This window comes from Colius striatus, chromosome 1 (assembly GCF_028858725.1).
Source record: "Colius striatus isolate bColStr4 chromosome 1, bColStr4.1.hap1, whole genome shotgun sequence".
In the NCBI taxonomy this organism is placed as follows: domain Eukaryota; kingdom Metazoa; phylum Chordata; class Aves; order Coliiformes; family Coliidae; genus Colius; species Colius striatus.
This window is the reverse complement of record NC_084759.1, coordinates 90317708-90334030: the sequence shown is the minus strand read 5'-3', so window position 1 is coordinate 90334030 and position 16323 is coordinate 90317708. Positions and strand designations below refer to the sequence as shown.

The 16323-nt window shown below is 43.3% G+C and overlaps 1 protein-coding gene across 1 annotated transcript in view; it reads left to right on the top strand.

The window, feature by feature from the left end:
- Positions 1–4491: 4491 nt before the first annotated feature.
- PDXK (pyridoxal kinase) overlaps positions 4492–16323 on the top strand; it is a 47267-nt gene continuing 35435 nt past the window's right edge. The window contains exon 1 of the mRNA XM_062000622.1: positions 4492–4629. Within this exon, the coding sequence (XP_061856606.1) occupies positions 4531–4629 (99 nt within the window). The 5' untranslated portion in view covers positions 4492–4530. The remainder of the gene's footprint in view (positions 4630–16323) is intronic.

Below are 16323 nucleotides of genomic sequence, written 5' to 3'. Positions count from 1 at the left end.
CAATCTTTCATAAAATGAGTTTCTCCATTTGCTTGGAGAAACAGCACGTGTTTCCCTGTAACACCTGCGCTTTCACTGATGGCAGCTGCAGAGGAAGGGAGAGCTCTGCATTTGCACACTCTGTACCTTCCTGCAAAGGGCCTCAGTGTGGCTACCCATGCTGTTGTTTCATTGCTCAGCTGTATAACCACTCCTAGTATCCGCTGTGCTCTGCAGCGTGATTTCTTTGAGCCTATTCCTTGTTTTGCCTACGTGGTTCAGTACATGCCAGAGCAGCAGCTGTGCGCAACCTAAGGAAAGGCATTAATAAGCATTTGAGGTGTGCTTTTGTTCTTGGGGGAGGAATTTGCCCCAGCGAGGATGTCAGATGTACTTGGGCAGTTTTTAGAATGAACAGCTGTATATGCCAGAATACTTCCTGGCATCTTCTTTGGACAGTATATTATCAGGAAGGGAAAGATACAGTTGGCGTAGGAACTACAGAGACAAACCATTAATGTCACCACACAACTGCCTTAACAGAGGCCCGGTCTCACCTGCCCATGCTGTGGAACCCAATCTTTTTGAGTCAATCCCAAAAGGAATGTATGCCAGTATGTATACATCATATACATCAAATGGTCAAAGTATGTGCTGGTTTTGGCTTGGATAGAGTTGATTTTCTTCACAGTAGCTGGTATGAGACTACATTTTGGCTTTGTGTTGGGAACAGTGTTGATAACACTGGGATGTTTTTGTTACTGCTCTGCAGGCCTTGCACAGCATCAAGGCCTTTTGTGCCTCTCACACTCCCACCAGTAAGTGGGCTGGGGGTGCACGAGAAGTTGGGAGGGAGCACAGCCAGGACAGCTGACCCCAACTGACCCAAGGGATATCCCATACTGTACAATGTCACGCTCAGCATAAAAATCCAGGGGAAGGAGGAGGATGAGGGGAGTGATGCCATGTGTTTTCCCAAGTCACCATAATGTGTAGTTGAGCCCTGCAGTCCTGGAGATGGCTGAACACCTGCCTGCCCATGCGAAGTAGTGAACGAATCCCTTGTTTTGCTCTGCTTACACATGGTTTTTGCTTTACCTATTAAACTGTCTTTATCTCAACTCATGAGTTTTCTTACTTTTAACCTTCCAGTTCTCTCCCCCATCCCACCCAGTGGAGCAAGCAAGTGGCTGTGTGGGTCTCCATTGCAAACTAGGGTTAATCTATGACACCATATTGCTGAGGAAGGGAGGAAAAACAGGGAAGAGGACAACATCAGTATTCCAACAATTGCCCTCCAAGCTAGAGGACAGACAAAGAAACTTTATTCTTTGGTGCATCAAGATATACAGAAAAATCCAGGACATTAGCAGTTCAGAATTTGTTGCATCATTTTTGGGGAGAGTTTAAGAGCAGCAAAATGGACAGATGATATTTGTTCCAAATAACATGCAGTAGCCACTCCCTTGAAGAACACAGGACACATGCAGCAATTGCTATTAAACAAAAAAGTGGTTGGACTTCAGGCTGAATGAACAAGTTGCCCGTAGGTTTGATGTAAAGGGGTTGCAGTGTGTATCTAGTAGAGGTGCGTATTACAGGAGAGAGCGTGTCCTTTGGATGTGCATCATGAGAGCGGCACACCAACGTGGCATATGGCTTAACGCACTTCTCAGTTCTCTTTACAGCCTGTGCACTCCTTACTTGTTTATTATGACCAGTGTCAAACACAAACAGGCTGGAAACTCCTCTACAGTTGCCTACCTTTTTTGCCATGGGAGGTTTTACTTTTAGTTGTTTATAAATTTGCAAACGCTTCAGTGCTTCCAGAGATACTTTCTGTCTCAGGTTCGTTTTAGGGTAAGAGGAAGAGGGAGGGAAAAAAGAGTATTAGTTAGAACAATTGAGTTATGGCTGGAAACCAGTATTGCAGAAGATACAGAATATCCATTCTTGTATTTTTGGCAACTTTTAAAAGGTTATGACATTTTATGCTTTGGAACCGTGAATTTCTTATTTGGGGGGAAACATGATGCTTTCATATCAAGAATGTGCATTTTGCTTAACTTATGAAATGCAGCCCCAAATGTAACCCAGTTCCGTGAGCCTTTATGCGTGGGGAAAAGCCCCAAAAACACTTGTCTGTGCTCTCTTTAGGATTTGGTTAAAATTCATCAAAGTTTTGTCTTCTTTAAAGTAGATTTGAGTTGCAGCTGCCAGCCTGGACTGTATGCTCTCTTATTTAAGCACCACAAACAGAAGCAGCGAATTCAGAAAACATTGACCTCAGTCAGGTTGCTTGATTTGGACAAGAACAAGATGTGTTGGGGGGGATAGTGAGAGCAGAAATGGGCCGAAGAGTTTGAAGCAGGAGAAGAAGGTTGGACAAAATTACACCGATCATTTGGAAACTGAGGTTAGATAGTCAACGACATGGACTTGAGACATGTAAAGGAAGAAGCAAAGTGTAGTTGCTAGAGACAGACAGTGGAGTTATTGGGGAGGGAAACAGAATAGCTCAAGTCAGAGAGGGAAGACTGGCACAAAAAGTTAGAGATGCAAAGAATATGGGAAAGGTAACAGATGGGGCAAGCAGCTTTGGCTCTAAGAATGCTAAGCTGGTGAGAGGAGGAAAATTAGGACTTGAGACCCTTCAGGTTGAAAGATGTGGTGAGTGACTCTGGGGGAAAGCAAGCAAAGAATCTGGAGGTGGGAAATGGAGATGGGTGACCAGAAACTGAGGAAGATCATCATCTCAATATATACCTTTGCTGTAATTCTTCTGTCTGGGCCTACTGTCCAGACCTGTGTTCCCTTGAGATAACCCCCTCGTGTGAAATGCTGCTTTGTAGTTTTCCCACACTGGCGGGTTTGGAGCATACATGGTGCAGATCATTAATTGTTTTGACCCTATCTATACTCCAAGGAGATGTATCAGTTTCTACAGTTCATGAAAACACCTACATTTCTAGGCAAAGGAGAAACTCTTAGTAGTGAGCCAACTTAGAACAAGCTGTAAGTTTTGCAGCTGGAGTGATGACAGATAACACTATGTTCCCTCATTTTCCAACAGATTACTTATGATGAAGAAAATGTGGTTTCATGTTTCTGAGAAATAATCACTCTATTTCAAGAGTCAATTTAAAGCTACCCACTAAGAAGAACAAGAGGCATCGGGTGAGATTATTTGTTGTGAAGGGATCATTGACTGAACCAGTGACAGTCAATAATGACAAATGGCCAGAGGAAGGTGAAATTCCCAAACATATTATGAAGTCCTATCTCAGCAGTCTTGATGTATTGTAGCACTTAACCAGCCAACACATCTTCTTTTACTCGTTGGCAGCCCTCCGAAGGGTTTTTGTTTTTTCCCTGTCAATAACACAAGATTGCACTCACTTCAAAGCCTGCCTACAAAGCTGGTGCTCTGTCAGGGTGCCCACAGCTCAGGCCAGCGTGCCACCGCAGGGCACTGTGTGGGGCTGTCTGTGGTGTCTGCCTAACACTCTTGCAGGCATTTGCAGTGGCAGGATCTCTGCCCTGACCTCGGCTCCCTAGTACATGGAAGTGGGGCAGCAGGGGAGCATGGACAGCAACGTGGGGGTTAGAGCACAGGATGGGTGATGTTGGAGAGCTGGGTGGCTGACATTGCGTGTACTGACCAACTTTTGGGGACACCTACAGGTACCAGAAGCACAGGAGGCATCACGCATCAAGCAGTCCGTGGGCAATAGCAGAAGAGATGTGATACTGGTGTCCGGTGTGATGTGCAAGAGTGGATAAAGGGGGACTCACGTGCGTGGGCTGCGGGTACCACACGTGGTTTGGAGTGCACACGGAGCACTGGCACATACAAAGCAGCTGCGGTACCTGCCGTGCTGGAGGCCCTGTGCTAGTGACGGCTGATCGCCTTAGGGACAGCCCCTTTCTGCCGGTTGTCAGCGGGTGCCTCAGCGCAGGGAGAGGCGAGACACACCGGTACCAGGGTGCGAGGCACAGCGCTCCCGCCGTGAAAGGTGGGCGAGGTGACAAGACACCCGACTGTCTGGGGCAGTCCCGCGGGGTGACGCCAGTGACACCAACGGCTCCCGCCGGTCCGCGCCGCTGGGGGCGGGAGGGGCAGCCGCGGCAGCGCGTGACGGCGCCGTGCCGCGTGACGGCGGCGCGGAGGCCGCGGCCAGGGCCGCAGTGAGAGCGCGGGAACACCGCGAGCTGCCGCCGGGAGCCGCCGCCACGCCCCGTCCCGTCTCATCTCATCCCGTTCCCCTCAGTCCCCGTCCCGCCGCGGCGCCTACCGCCGCCTCCTCCTGCTTTCGGCACACAAGTCGGAGGCGGCCATTAGGCGCCCGCACCAATCGCCTGACGGCGGCGGCGGCCGCGGCGCCCCGCACGGTCCCCGCCTCCCGGGGGGTGTGTGTGTGCGCGCGCGAGTGTGACAGGAGGGGAGGGCGAGCGCGTGACGCCCGCCCCGCCCCGCCCCCCGCTCCTGCTCCCGCTCCCGGCGCCGCTGCCGCCACCTCGGCCCGGCGCGCGGCGCGGCGCGGCGCAGCCATGGAGCCGGAGCCGGAGCGCGAGTGCCGGGTGCTCTCCATCCAGAGCCACGTCGTCCGCGGCTACGTGGGCAACAAGGCGGCCACCTTTCCCTTGCAGGTGAGCGGGAGAGGACAGGTCCCTCCGCCGCCGCTCGCTCTGCCACCATTCCGCTGCGAGCCGGCGAGGGGGAGCCGGGCAGGTGGTGTCACGGCAGCGCTGCCCGGCGGGAGCCGGCGCCCGAGCGAGTGGGTGGGCGGGCGCCTCCTGCCAAGTGCGGGTAAGGTTAGAGGGCGGCCGGGAGCAGCCCGCCGGGCGCCCGCTCGATTGCCGGAGCGCCGAGCCGAGGCGGAGGGAGCCGGAGGCTGTGGCCGTCCCGGGTCTCGGGCCACCCCGGCCGCACGGCACGGCGCGGCACGGCGCGGCACGGCCCGCGGCTCCCGCTAACGCAATTTCTTTTCCGATCTGGCTTGAGGCTGTGGTGCGACTAACGGAAAAGGGAGGGGGGCTTCTGGTGGGTTTGCTCGGCTTCATACGGCGGTGCCCGGCGGGCGCGGGTGGCCGTCGCCGAGGTGTCTGCTCCGGCATCGGCCGGGCGCTCCCGCCTGAGGGTGGCAGCGGGGTTTGGGTATCCCATGCTGGGCACGGTGGCCCTGCGCCGGTACGAGGCTAGGCCTCGCTGATCGCGGTGCTGGGTGAACCCACACCTCTCGCTGTCTGAGGGTTTAGGGAAGCTGTAGGAGAATATAAGGACGACTTAATGGCCACTCACTGGGCCGAAGATACCGGCTTATATGACTCCCGGGGCTTGAGGGTATAATTGGATCTTTGTGGCTGTCATGTGCTGACTTAAGAGTTGCTTGCTGAGGTGGAACTGAAAGGGGGAAAACATTGGTGTACACACTTTGGGGCAAGCCTTTGCATGACTTGCTGTTCTCTCTTATGAAGTGTCTGTATAATAAGGTGCTAATTTAGAACCTTCCTGTCAAGAGGTCTTTGTTCCTTGATGCACATGTGGCTGTAAGAAGCTTGCTGTCTAAGAATCTCATTGCCAGAACACAGTGTGTTTTGAGATCATTTATCTTGGTGTGCGCTTAACAAACCATGGTGTAATCCCACTTAACGAAACATGAGAGATGGTATACTGTGATTGCTGATGCACTTGAGACCAGGTCTGCTACAGGCTAGCATCACACCACCTTACCACCATCCAATTACAATATAACCAACTCTCTTGGAAATAAGTATATGGTGAAGGGCGATGTATTATGGAAAGACCTGTCTATATGGAGACCCGTGCCTGAAAAACTACCATGATCTGCAGGCCAACTCTTCCTCGTTTCCTAACAGAATGATCCATAAATGGTGTTTCCCTTACCCCCCCTCACCTCCTCCAGCTATTTTTGTGGTGGCAGAAGGGCACACAGTAGTACTTATTCCAGAAATCTCCAATCTCTTAAATTGTAGTCTTCATTTTAAGTCTGTGTCAAAGTTTCTTATTACTCTTCTGTAACTCAACCTTTCTGGGGCATCTGGGGCTTCCATATTGATGTCTCATATGACTTGGCGAATTGATTCCTGTAAAGTGCCTGTAGTTCCTTGACTATGACACTATCAATTACTACTGGAGTTTTAAAGTCCTATTGATGTTGTAGCTGGGTTCTGTTTAGGAGACTGTCACACAGCGTTTATTGTCCATTTGTGTATAGTGCAACAAGGAGTTTCTTGGGTGGGGGGCAAAAAAACAGTATAAAGACAATTGTGACACAACTGGACTCACTACAGACTGCACTTGAAAATCTTGTGTAGGCAACCCCTAATGAAGCCGTGCTTGCTAGAAACTTAATTAAACCCTGGTTTTGATAGACTACCAGATGTAGCATGTTGGCATGGAGTGAAACTTTACTCTTTACATTTTCTTGAAACAAGGAAAGGAATTGCAGTCCTGAGGCTCTTTTTTTAAAAAAATATATATGTATAGATAAAAAGGAAACCTGATGCTAGTCTTGAGAATAGGTGCAAATCTGACATACTTCTGTTATTTCCCATTATCTTTTTTACTTCGGTCTTCAGATGCAGTATGGGATAAATGAGACATCCTTCTGAGCTTATCGGTATTGAGTTTGCAAGGCAAGGTGTATGTGGATATTCATGTGTGCATGTGAGGTCTGCCGGCCTGAAATCCTGACCGAACAGTTCAGGAATCTGCGTTTGGACAGCAGCATCCAAATAAAAAAAAACGGCATCATTTCACCTTCTGTTTGCAGACTTCTGCAAAAGCATCAGTCACATTTGAGTGATTTGGTCTTTGGTGAATGTCTCTGACATTATTTATTAAAAACAGCCAATGTAGCAATGTGTACAACAGAAAACTCTTTGATGTCTGTCTGTTGGATTTTTTTAACCAGTTGGTTTTTCTCTGGCAGGCTTCCATTACACTAAATGTTAAAGTATTGAAAAGGTATTTTAAAAGTAGGTGTGTGGAAAGACTTTCTCTGTGAAGTATGTAGTAAATGCTTTCTATATAGCAAACACATAGAAAGGGAATTAGATCATATATTAGAGCAGTTATAATAGTGGAAATAATAGAACTGAGCAAGAAATGTTACAATCCTTTACACCATTTCAGGGTAAAATACATTTGTTTAAGTAGCCTGAGGTTCTAGGTTAACTAATAGAGGAAGCACACACATGGATGTTCCAGGTAGTAAAATGTCACAAAGTGAACTGTTTTCAGAACTTTTAATTCTGCCCTATCAAGAGTTTAGTTTTTACTGACATGGTTTTACTGTCCCTTTAAAAGTTCTGAATTTGGTTCCGAATGAATCTTAAAATAGTTGTAAGTTATTTCGCAGTCGTGTAACCTGAGGAGCTTTTGGTATCAGGAAATGACTTAGAGTTGTCCAGCATTTAAGAGGGGAAGAGTGGCAGGTGTACATTTACTCAGAGAGTTGCCACTGCCAGACAGATAAATTATTTTAAAACACCAAAGATTTTTTTCTTTTCTCCTGCTTGACCAAGAGGTGTCATGGGTTTTATGATATAAACCAAAATGTATATTTTCACCGTGCCATTCAATGTTAATCTTATAATATGTGTTTTCTTCCTTAGGGAGACTCTTTATTTTTTAATTTTAAATATAATTTTACCTTACCTTTCCTGTCCCACTTTCTAGGTAGGTAATGAGTAAAGGCTACAGTACTGGTAAGCAGAGAGTTACAGTCCTCTTCAAATCAGAGAGTGAATACACAAGCATAAGGTCATTTCTCTTCTGCAGAGGTACTTAATTCTGACCAACGGGAAAATTTTGGCAGGCAGGTGAATTCAGGGTTTATATACTACACCCATCATAATACCAGCTCTTGTGAATGAGTATTTCAGTTGGTATGTTCAGTCCTTTGGGCCTCTCTGAGTTTCCGAGAGAGAGATTTGAAGGGACAGGAAAAAGTCCCAGCTCATTTCACCTGGGCACTGGACATTAGCATTTGCATGCCATTGAACTAGATCATATTCCAGTCTGCAAGGCAGAGACTGTTGATCTTTGCTTATGTGTAGGTCACAGTGAGATCCAGAGAGTTTTAATCTTTCTGCACTCTTTGGTAGTACATTGTTTGAGGATGCTAATGGAACATGATTATATTTTGTTGGGGTTTCTTTTGTCTGCCCTAACACTTCTAGAATTTGAGGAAAATCTTGTGTCTCTTTTGAGTATTTAATTGACTTCCTTTATACCTGCTTACCTTGAAGATAAAGCTAAAAGCATGGACAAATACCATTGATTTATTTGGGTCTGGAGAATGAAATGGGCTGTTCTGAATTGTAGGACGCCACTGTAAACAGCTTCAACAAAACAGTCATAATAGTCATAAGTTATATGGATAAGGATAAGATGGCAATTTGAAATCTGTTCAGTGATTTTCTTTGCATTTCTCTTGTTATTTTTTATTCTTACTCAGTGGAAATGGTTATCTGTTCAGATATTGATAAGGGCAGATGATTCCCATTCTCGAACTAGTCCTCAATGATTGATTCTATTTTGCATAAGAAACAGTAAGTCTAGATTTTTAGCACCTTCTTCATTGTAAAAAAGATGGGAAAGCAATTTTAGTCAAAACTGACAATAATTTCTTTAATATCTAAGGATAGTCTTTTAACTGCATTCTTCAGCCAGGGATATAATTTGCTTCCAGATGCTGAGACCAAAACTGGGATCAACCTATCTTTAATTATTATCTGCTCCCTAGCCAAAAAATTTAAGGCTTTTTTTTTTTTGTACAGAAAGAGAGATAGATAAAGAGCATCTCTTACTTAAGATGACTCCTCGTCCTGTTTTTCAAAACCTACTTCTATTGTGTTAGGTAGAAGAAGGATGAATCAGTCAAAAGTGGTTACAGAATAATAGCAAGAAATGTTCCCACTGGCTAGTCCTTATTTTTGTTATAGATCAAAGGCTGAAAAAGCCAAACCCTTAAACAAAAAATAAATACAAAGATAAAAGAACGTGTTTGCTCTTTGTGATATCCAAAGATTGTTCTAAATTAGATATCTGAGATAAGAATTAAGGCTCTAGATACATACTTCAAATGAAACTTTTGGAAGCATGGTTTTCTTCCTTGCCTCTGTTTTTGCTCTTGTAAGAAAGGTAAACAAGAGACAGATCAGAAGAATTTAAAAGAAAATAAACATGGAACCTCACTGGGAAGGCTTATTCATAACTATGTAACCAGCATTTTCTTATTAAGTGGATGTCAGTATATGTGATTGGAAATGTCCAGTGAATGCCTTCTGCAAGGTGAGGCCCTTGAAAAGATCTATAATCCAAAAGGTCCTAACAAGGTGATTTCCCTTCCTGCAGTCTGGATTTCTAGGGAAAGGCTTTACCAGAACTTTCCAGAAGTGCTTGTCCAGATTAATCCACCTACAAGGAAAGGATGGCTCTGGTTCTCTAGGAGCTCAGATATTTTGTGAGAACTTTGAACTTCTGAAAAGATTGTCAGAGATGGACTTTTGACCTGTATGGTAAGCTGAAAGATGTGACAAGACTGAGAGAGGGCAAAAAGGTGGAATATTCCTCAAAAGACTGAAAAAATCCCCAGTAAAACAAAAAATGTGTGTGTGTGCGTGTCACTCTTTCAGCATTGAACTTACTCTAAGACAGACTATACCGAGGTAAAGAACTGGGAAGAATGTTGGGATGTTGGAACACAAAAAGTTCCACTTCAGCAAAAGGAAAAACTCCTTTCTTGTGAGGGAGCCCTGGCACAGGCTGCCCAGGGAGGGTGTGAAAGTCTCCTTCTCTGGACATTTTCAAAACCTGCCTGGACACATTTCTGAGTGACCTGATGGAGGTGAACCTGCTTTAGCATGAGGTTTGGTCTGGATGATCTCTAGAGGTCTCTTCCAACCCCAACCATTCGGTGACTATGTGATTCTGTGATGTCACTTTTACTTAACAGTGCTACACAAATGTAAACTACTACTGTTAAACTAGGAGATCCCATATTTGCAAGCTTTTAATACAGAAATCATTTCAACTAGTAATGCAAAATAATCAACTGGAAAAATGACACCAATTTCAGCCTGCCTAAAAGAAGTGCAGCTGTGACTGTTAATGTGCTGTGGACTCTGAAGGACAAGACTGAGCAGGGTCTCTAGTAAACAGAGACTGGGGCTTATTGAACCATCGTCATCTGAGATTGAGTCTTAAGTGTATGACAGTATTATCCATAATTGTTCCTACAAGTCACTAAATTGTGGCAACTTGTTAAATAAGCTTTTGTTATGAAAACATGGAAATGCTGAGGGATATTCCCACAGGTTATGTGTATATTACAATTGAAAAGCTGCAAAAAGCATTTTAAGATGCATAAAAATTAATTTTGAAGTGTGTGTGTGTGGGGCCAGTTGGCATTTTAAACTTTTTTAAGAGATTATGGATATTTACAACAATTGATTATTATTATGGTTTGCTAATTTTGTCATAGTACAATGTGAAAACTGGAATTATGAAGATGCAGGGGCTGATATTTGATGTAGCACTTACACTGGAGGTTGTGCGTAGTGAAGAAATAGTAGCACTTTTTTTTGACAACTGTAGTCTTTTGATCTAACACAACACAGGAAAGTGGAAAGATTAAAGAGGATTCAATTTGATGTCTACAGTTATGTGCAAATATTTGACGAGAGCATGCAAACCATTTTACTGTTCACTCACTCTTTTGGAAAAGAAGATTGAGTCATGAAGAAATTGCAAATCTTATTAAAAGACCAGCAAACCTTGGCTAAAGATGGATTTGCACTGTTTGTGTGGAGAATACCATAGAATTGTTTTTCTTGCGAAAAACCTTTAAGGTCATTGAGTCTGCTAACCTAACAGTGCCAAGCACATTACTAAACCATGTCTCTGAACACCTTATCTATGCATCTTTTAAATATCTGCAGGGATGGTGACTCCACCACTTCCCTGGGCAGCCTGTGCCAGTGCCTAACAACTCTCTTGGTAAAAAAATTCTTAATAATTTCCAATTTAAACCTCCCCCGGGGCAACCTGAGCCCATTTTCTTTTGTCCTACCATTCATTAATGGAGAGAAGAGACTGACCCCCACCTCACTACAACTCCCTTTCAGGTAGTTGTAGAGAGTGATCCTGTCTCCCCTCAGCCTCCTCTTCTCCAGGCTGAACATCCCCAGTTGCCTCAGCCGCTCTTCATAAGACCTGTTCTCCAGACCTTTCAACAGCTTCGTTGCCCATCTCTGGACACACTCCAGCACCTGAATGTCTTTCTTGTAGTAAGGAGCCCAGTCTTACATTTTATCCTTAAGTGATAGTTTGTTTTTTGTTTTTTTTTAAATTCTTGCTGTTAGTGTGTCTTATTTCTGCTCCAAAAAAAACATTGAGCAACTGTTTTTTTTTCCTGTCTAAACAAACAAGGACAGATAAGAGTCAACAGTATTCAGATTTTTGAACAAAAATAAGCTTGAATTTAGTTATTTTGAGATATATATACATACACATACATGAGAATCTACTGAGGTGTATTAAAAATAAAAGTATGATTTGAATAGCAAAATGAATCTTTAATTCTATGTATGAGGATGGCACAAAAGTACACCTGAGAAAAAATGGTCACACGCAAAACTAATGATAGTTCTCTAAAATCTCCATTTTTGTCAAGTGTTGTCTCTTACTTGTCTTTTTTTTCATTAATTTATATGCAAAAATGATGGTCACCATGCCCTGAATAGCATATTGAGTCGTTTTAGATAAGGGATACTACATTATCCACGGCTGACTGAACACATGCCAGGGAGGTATTTTTAGCCTCTTTAGGCTGAAAAGGTGCAAGCAGAGGTTCCACTTACATTGCTTGCGTTGTGTGGAAAACAGACTTGAGTTGGTGAAGCAAGGTTAACGTGAGGAGTTGGGCATTAGTCCTGGTACATAAAATGTCCATTCTTCTGAAATTACTGTGTGTGATAGAGTGAGCTGCTATATGGTGTTCTACAGGGGAGAGGGAAAAAAAAAAGATGAGCATAATATTTGAAACATGCCAAGAGGACTCATGTTGACAGATAGTATGTGCCCTAATGGAAGCCTGAGTAGTTCGTCATCTTGTGGTTTGGCAGCAATGGGGTGACTCCTCACAGCAACACTGCTAAAACCGTTACTATGCACATTTTATCAAGCCTTTGTTTTAGACTCGTATTTGTTGATACTAATTCATCCGTGACTCCTCTGAGCTCCATTTTCCTTTAACATCTGGAACAATTATCCTTAGAGCAGGAGAGAGAACTGTGATACCCATATTTATTCCATGGTTCACTTGGAAAAAAACAACAAATCTCACTTCACCTTCTGTCATCCTGTGTGATTTTTAAGCATATGGACTGATTTGGGTTGAGTAGAAATCCTTCCATGGTGGTTTAACTTCGCTCTTTTGGGAATGCAGAGCACCTCTTGCCAGAGGGATGAGTGGGATTGAGGAGGTGCTAGGGCATGTACTGGAAAATACTAAGTCTCTCCCCTGTGGCAAAGCAAAAGCTGGAGAGCTGCTCTCCAATCTGTAGATGCAGTGTTAATGGTTTTCCTGCCCAGCAGAACCTTTCTGGTCTGATCGCAGCTGTTCCCCTTCTCTCCACTGTGGAGTCCAGTAAGGTTTTATCTTTTAGAAGAAGATCTATGTGAAAATCTCAAGCAAGGGTGACACAGCTATCAGTGATGTTGGTAAGTTAAAGGGAGGAACCCATGACAGTCTTCAAGAATAACATTTGTTACATCATCATTCTTGAAACGGCCAAAGAGGTGAAGTGCTGGTCTCTCCCACCTATCAGAATGAGACAATTTTTTTTTTTCTCTTACTTTGGCAGATTGCTAGTCAATAAGGGCAATTATATTCTCTCTCATACTTCCCTTAATAGTTCTCTGCTTTATTTCTTTAATGTTAACACAAAATTGGGGTTTTTTTTCTTGAATTTTACTCTTTGTTCATAGCTCCTGTACATGGCAATTCCGTCTCCGTCTTCTGAAAGAGGAAAGAAAAAAGATGTAACAGAAAAAAAGTGTCGACTAAATTAACAAAATTTTATGCAGTTTTTTCAGAATTATATGCCAGAATTTGTAGTGATGTATTTAGTAAAGCTTGGCCTGAATCTAATAAAATATACGTGTATTTTCTATAAATTTCTGTAGCTTCATGTTTTTTATGTTATTTGTTTTGAGTGATGAGTACTACTGAACAGCTTTAGGCTGAAGGGAAACTTTTTCTATCCACCCATCCAGCTCTTCACTGGAGTTACTGTCACTTTTCTCGCAGAATATAGCCCCTGTCTCATAGAGGTGGGCACCACATTACCTGTGGAAACAAATAGACACTGAGCAGCTAGGAAAAGTGGGGAAAAAAAGTTTTAAAAAGGGTTAAAACTGAGGCCAGCAGGGAATCATATTTCCTGCAGCTTGTTAATTATGTGTTGTTGCTGTTTGTGGACCAGCACAAGCTACAGCAGCCTGTGTCACAGCTCATGCCTTTTGCAGTCAAATATTGCTACTGGCTTCATATTTGAGATGGTTGTTTCCATTCTCACTGGAGTTAGTGAAAGTAATGCTGTCCCTCTGCTCATTCATACATCAACCACACAAATATATGTCAATTTTGTATCTAAATTTGAGAGGTTTAATATTGTCTAGGGTCTAGTTTCACAGTCTGCTGGTTTTAGTGGCAAAGCCAGCTTGAGCAACTCTTGCTCTTTCCTTACCAATACCAGCTGGTTCTTCCACCTGCACTGTTTTGCTGTCCAGTTCAAGGAAAATATTTTTGTGTAGCCCTGTGGTAAACTGCTCTGAGAAGCAGTTATAAATAACCGATGAAGAAAATGTTTATTTATCTTGTGAGTCAGTTTCCTTATCCAGTTCCTTGCACAGCCCCACAGATGGATCTTTTGACATAGCTGAGGTGCCAGAGCAGGAACAAGCCCCAGGCTCCTGCACCTGGCATCCACTGAAGGAAGTATTCCTCAAAGTATGTTCTTGTCTAAGATACCTGCTTGCTCTGAAGGAATTGGTGAGACCTTTAACAGGTCTATAGAAGTTTCATTCTTTTCCTGCTTTAGTGTGATCTTTGCATAATGTGACACCTTTTTCAGGGAGTTGTTCCATTTTTACAAGAATTCTGTTTCATTCTTACTGTTATCTTGCAGTTTAACATCTAAAGCCTTGGTAGAAGAGTGGGAGTCAACCTAAGAATGCCAAATAAGCATATGGATAAATCAAATCTGTTTCTTGTAGGGTAACTCCACTTTAGATGTACATAACGTGCTTACCACACCTTGCAAATAGACTGGCAACTATAGAGCTAGCTATCTAAAATGTGATTAGCAAAATTAAAAATAAACATAAAAATCAGAGGAAAATAATATGTTGTGACACCCCTCCCTCTGTTTTATTCACTAGAATAAACAAGAGACTAAGTCCATACCTGTTGGACCAATGGCTGCTGTGTATGTCTGCCTCTCCTAATCAGTGTTTGTAAACTTCCTTGTGTAGCACTGTGCATAATTCCAGTTGGCAGTAGTTCACAGTACAGTATGGTGTTTTTGTCAAATTATATCCAAGTGTAGAAAAGGAAGCAGCACAAAGACGATGAATCTGAAATTTTCAGTGAACCTGCAGATTTTATAACTCTTCAAAAGAATAAGTGACCTGCAACTTCTTCTCCATCTGAATTCACTACTTAGTCACTGTTGCCTAACAATAAATAGTCTTAAGGTGTGGAGGAAATCTATTTCTTGGATAGAAGGCAGTCAGACACCCACAGCACCACCTCGTTCTCCTTTTTTTGTTTATCCTGTAGCCTGAAGAGTGAAGTGGGAAACAAGCTGTTGTCTCCCTTTCATTTACTTTAGCCTTTCTAAATCAGTGTTTTGCAGCTCCATCACTTGATTCCATGCAAATGACCTCCTGCACATAGAAAGGTTATTAGAGCAGCTATGCCACAAATCTGCTCTCTCTCCCACTGCAGTCGGGTCAATCTGCATCTGAACTGATGTAATGGATGGAGCAAAGGTGATGAGCATGTGCGTCTTGCAGGCACAAGAGCCTGTTTGTTTGAATAGCTTACAAAAAAATGCTGATGATGTAGAATAAGGAATTTCTTGGTGCTTAAAAAACGGATTAGAGGGAATTTTGATAACAGCCTGTATTTTATGTTGTCTTAGTATTTTGCATTGAATAGTTAGCAATGCATACAAATCAGTCTGTCAGGGTGGAAAGTAAAAATGAACAGCCTCGTAGTATTTGCTTATCTGAAGTCCTTTATTTGGAGGACTACCTTGAATTTGGGCTGCTTATGCTTCAGATATGTACTTAACATTGTGATCATTTTCAGAAGACTCGAGAAATAAACTATTTGAGAACGAAATTTACTGCAGTCTTTTCTATTCAGATGGTCACGATATTACAGCTAGATCAGCCCATCTGCAGATTCTCAGTAGGTACCAATTTTGCTAGACCACTTTGACAAAATTGCAGTCTGCTCTGGCAGAAGAGAGAGGCATTTGTTTTTAGCTTGTCTTTCATATGTCCTCCATGGAGTCCGGTGCTGAAGTCAGCTTGTAAATCCTGAAAGCTGGTATGCAGTTGGTTAGAGGTGAAAAGGGAGTGTCACTAGATAAACAATCATTAGGCTGCCTGAGGTGTTCATCTCGTTACTGTGGATGTGAGGCTAATTGTTGTTGGGCTTGAGAGCTTGTGGCCATAGAGAAACAATGAAGCATCAAATAAATGTGTCTGCAGTGTGCATAAAATATCCCAGACTCCTCCACACCTACCTCCTTCTCATGTATGCTATTCTGTAGCTGAAAAGCTCACTTGTGAAGGAAATAGATTCATGGAGTTTGGCTTGAGAATACAAGAATTTGAGGTGAAAGGTAGGTTCAGGTAGGGAAAGGCGTGGTAGTTTGTGGTTTTTCAGGAAGGTGGGTTTTATTAGTTTGTTTTTTCTTTCTTTTTTAGTTCTAACCAGGTAGTTTGCTTGTATAGTCTTGATTTTGTGTGTGTTGTTTATGTAGTCCCATGTAGTGTACTTTGTAGGGTTGCTTTTTTAAGTATAAAGATTTCTTGTTTATAACAAGTACCACATACCATCCAAATCCAATTCTTTAATATCTATTATAGCCTTTCCTGTGTTTTCCTGTGTCTGTCTTTGACACTGGTGAAATAACTTTTCTTTTTTTCTCAAGGTCATCTGTTGTGGTCGGGTGTTTTTTGTCTGTACTGTAATTATCTATTTCTAACCTCAGAATTTCAAGCGACCTGTTTGC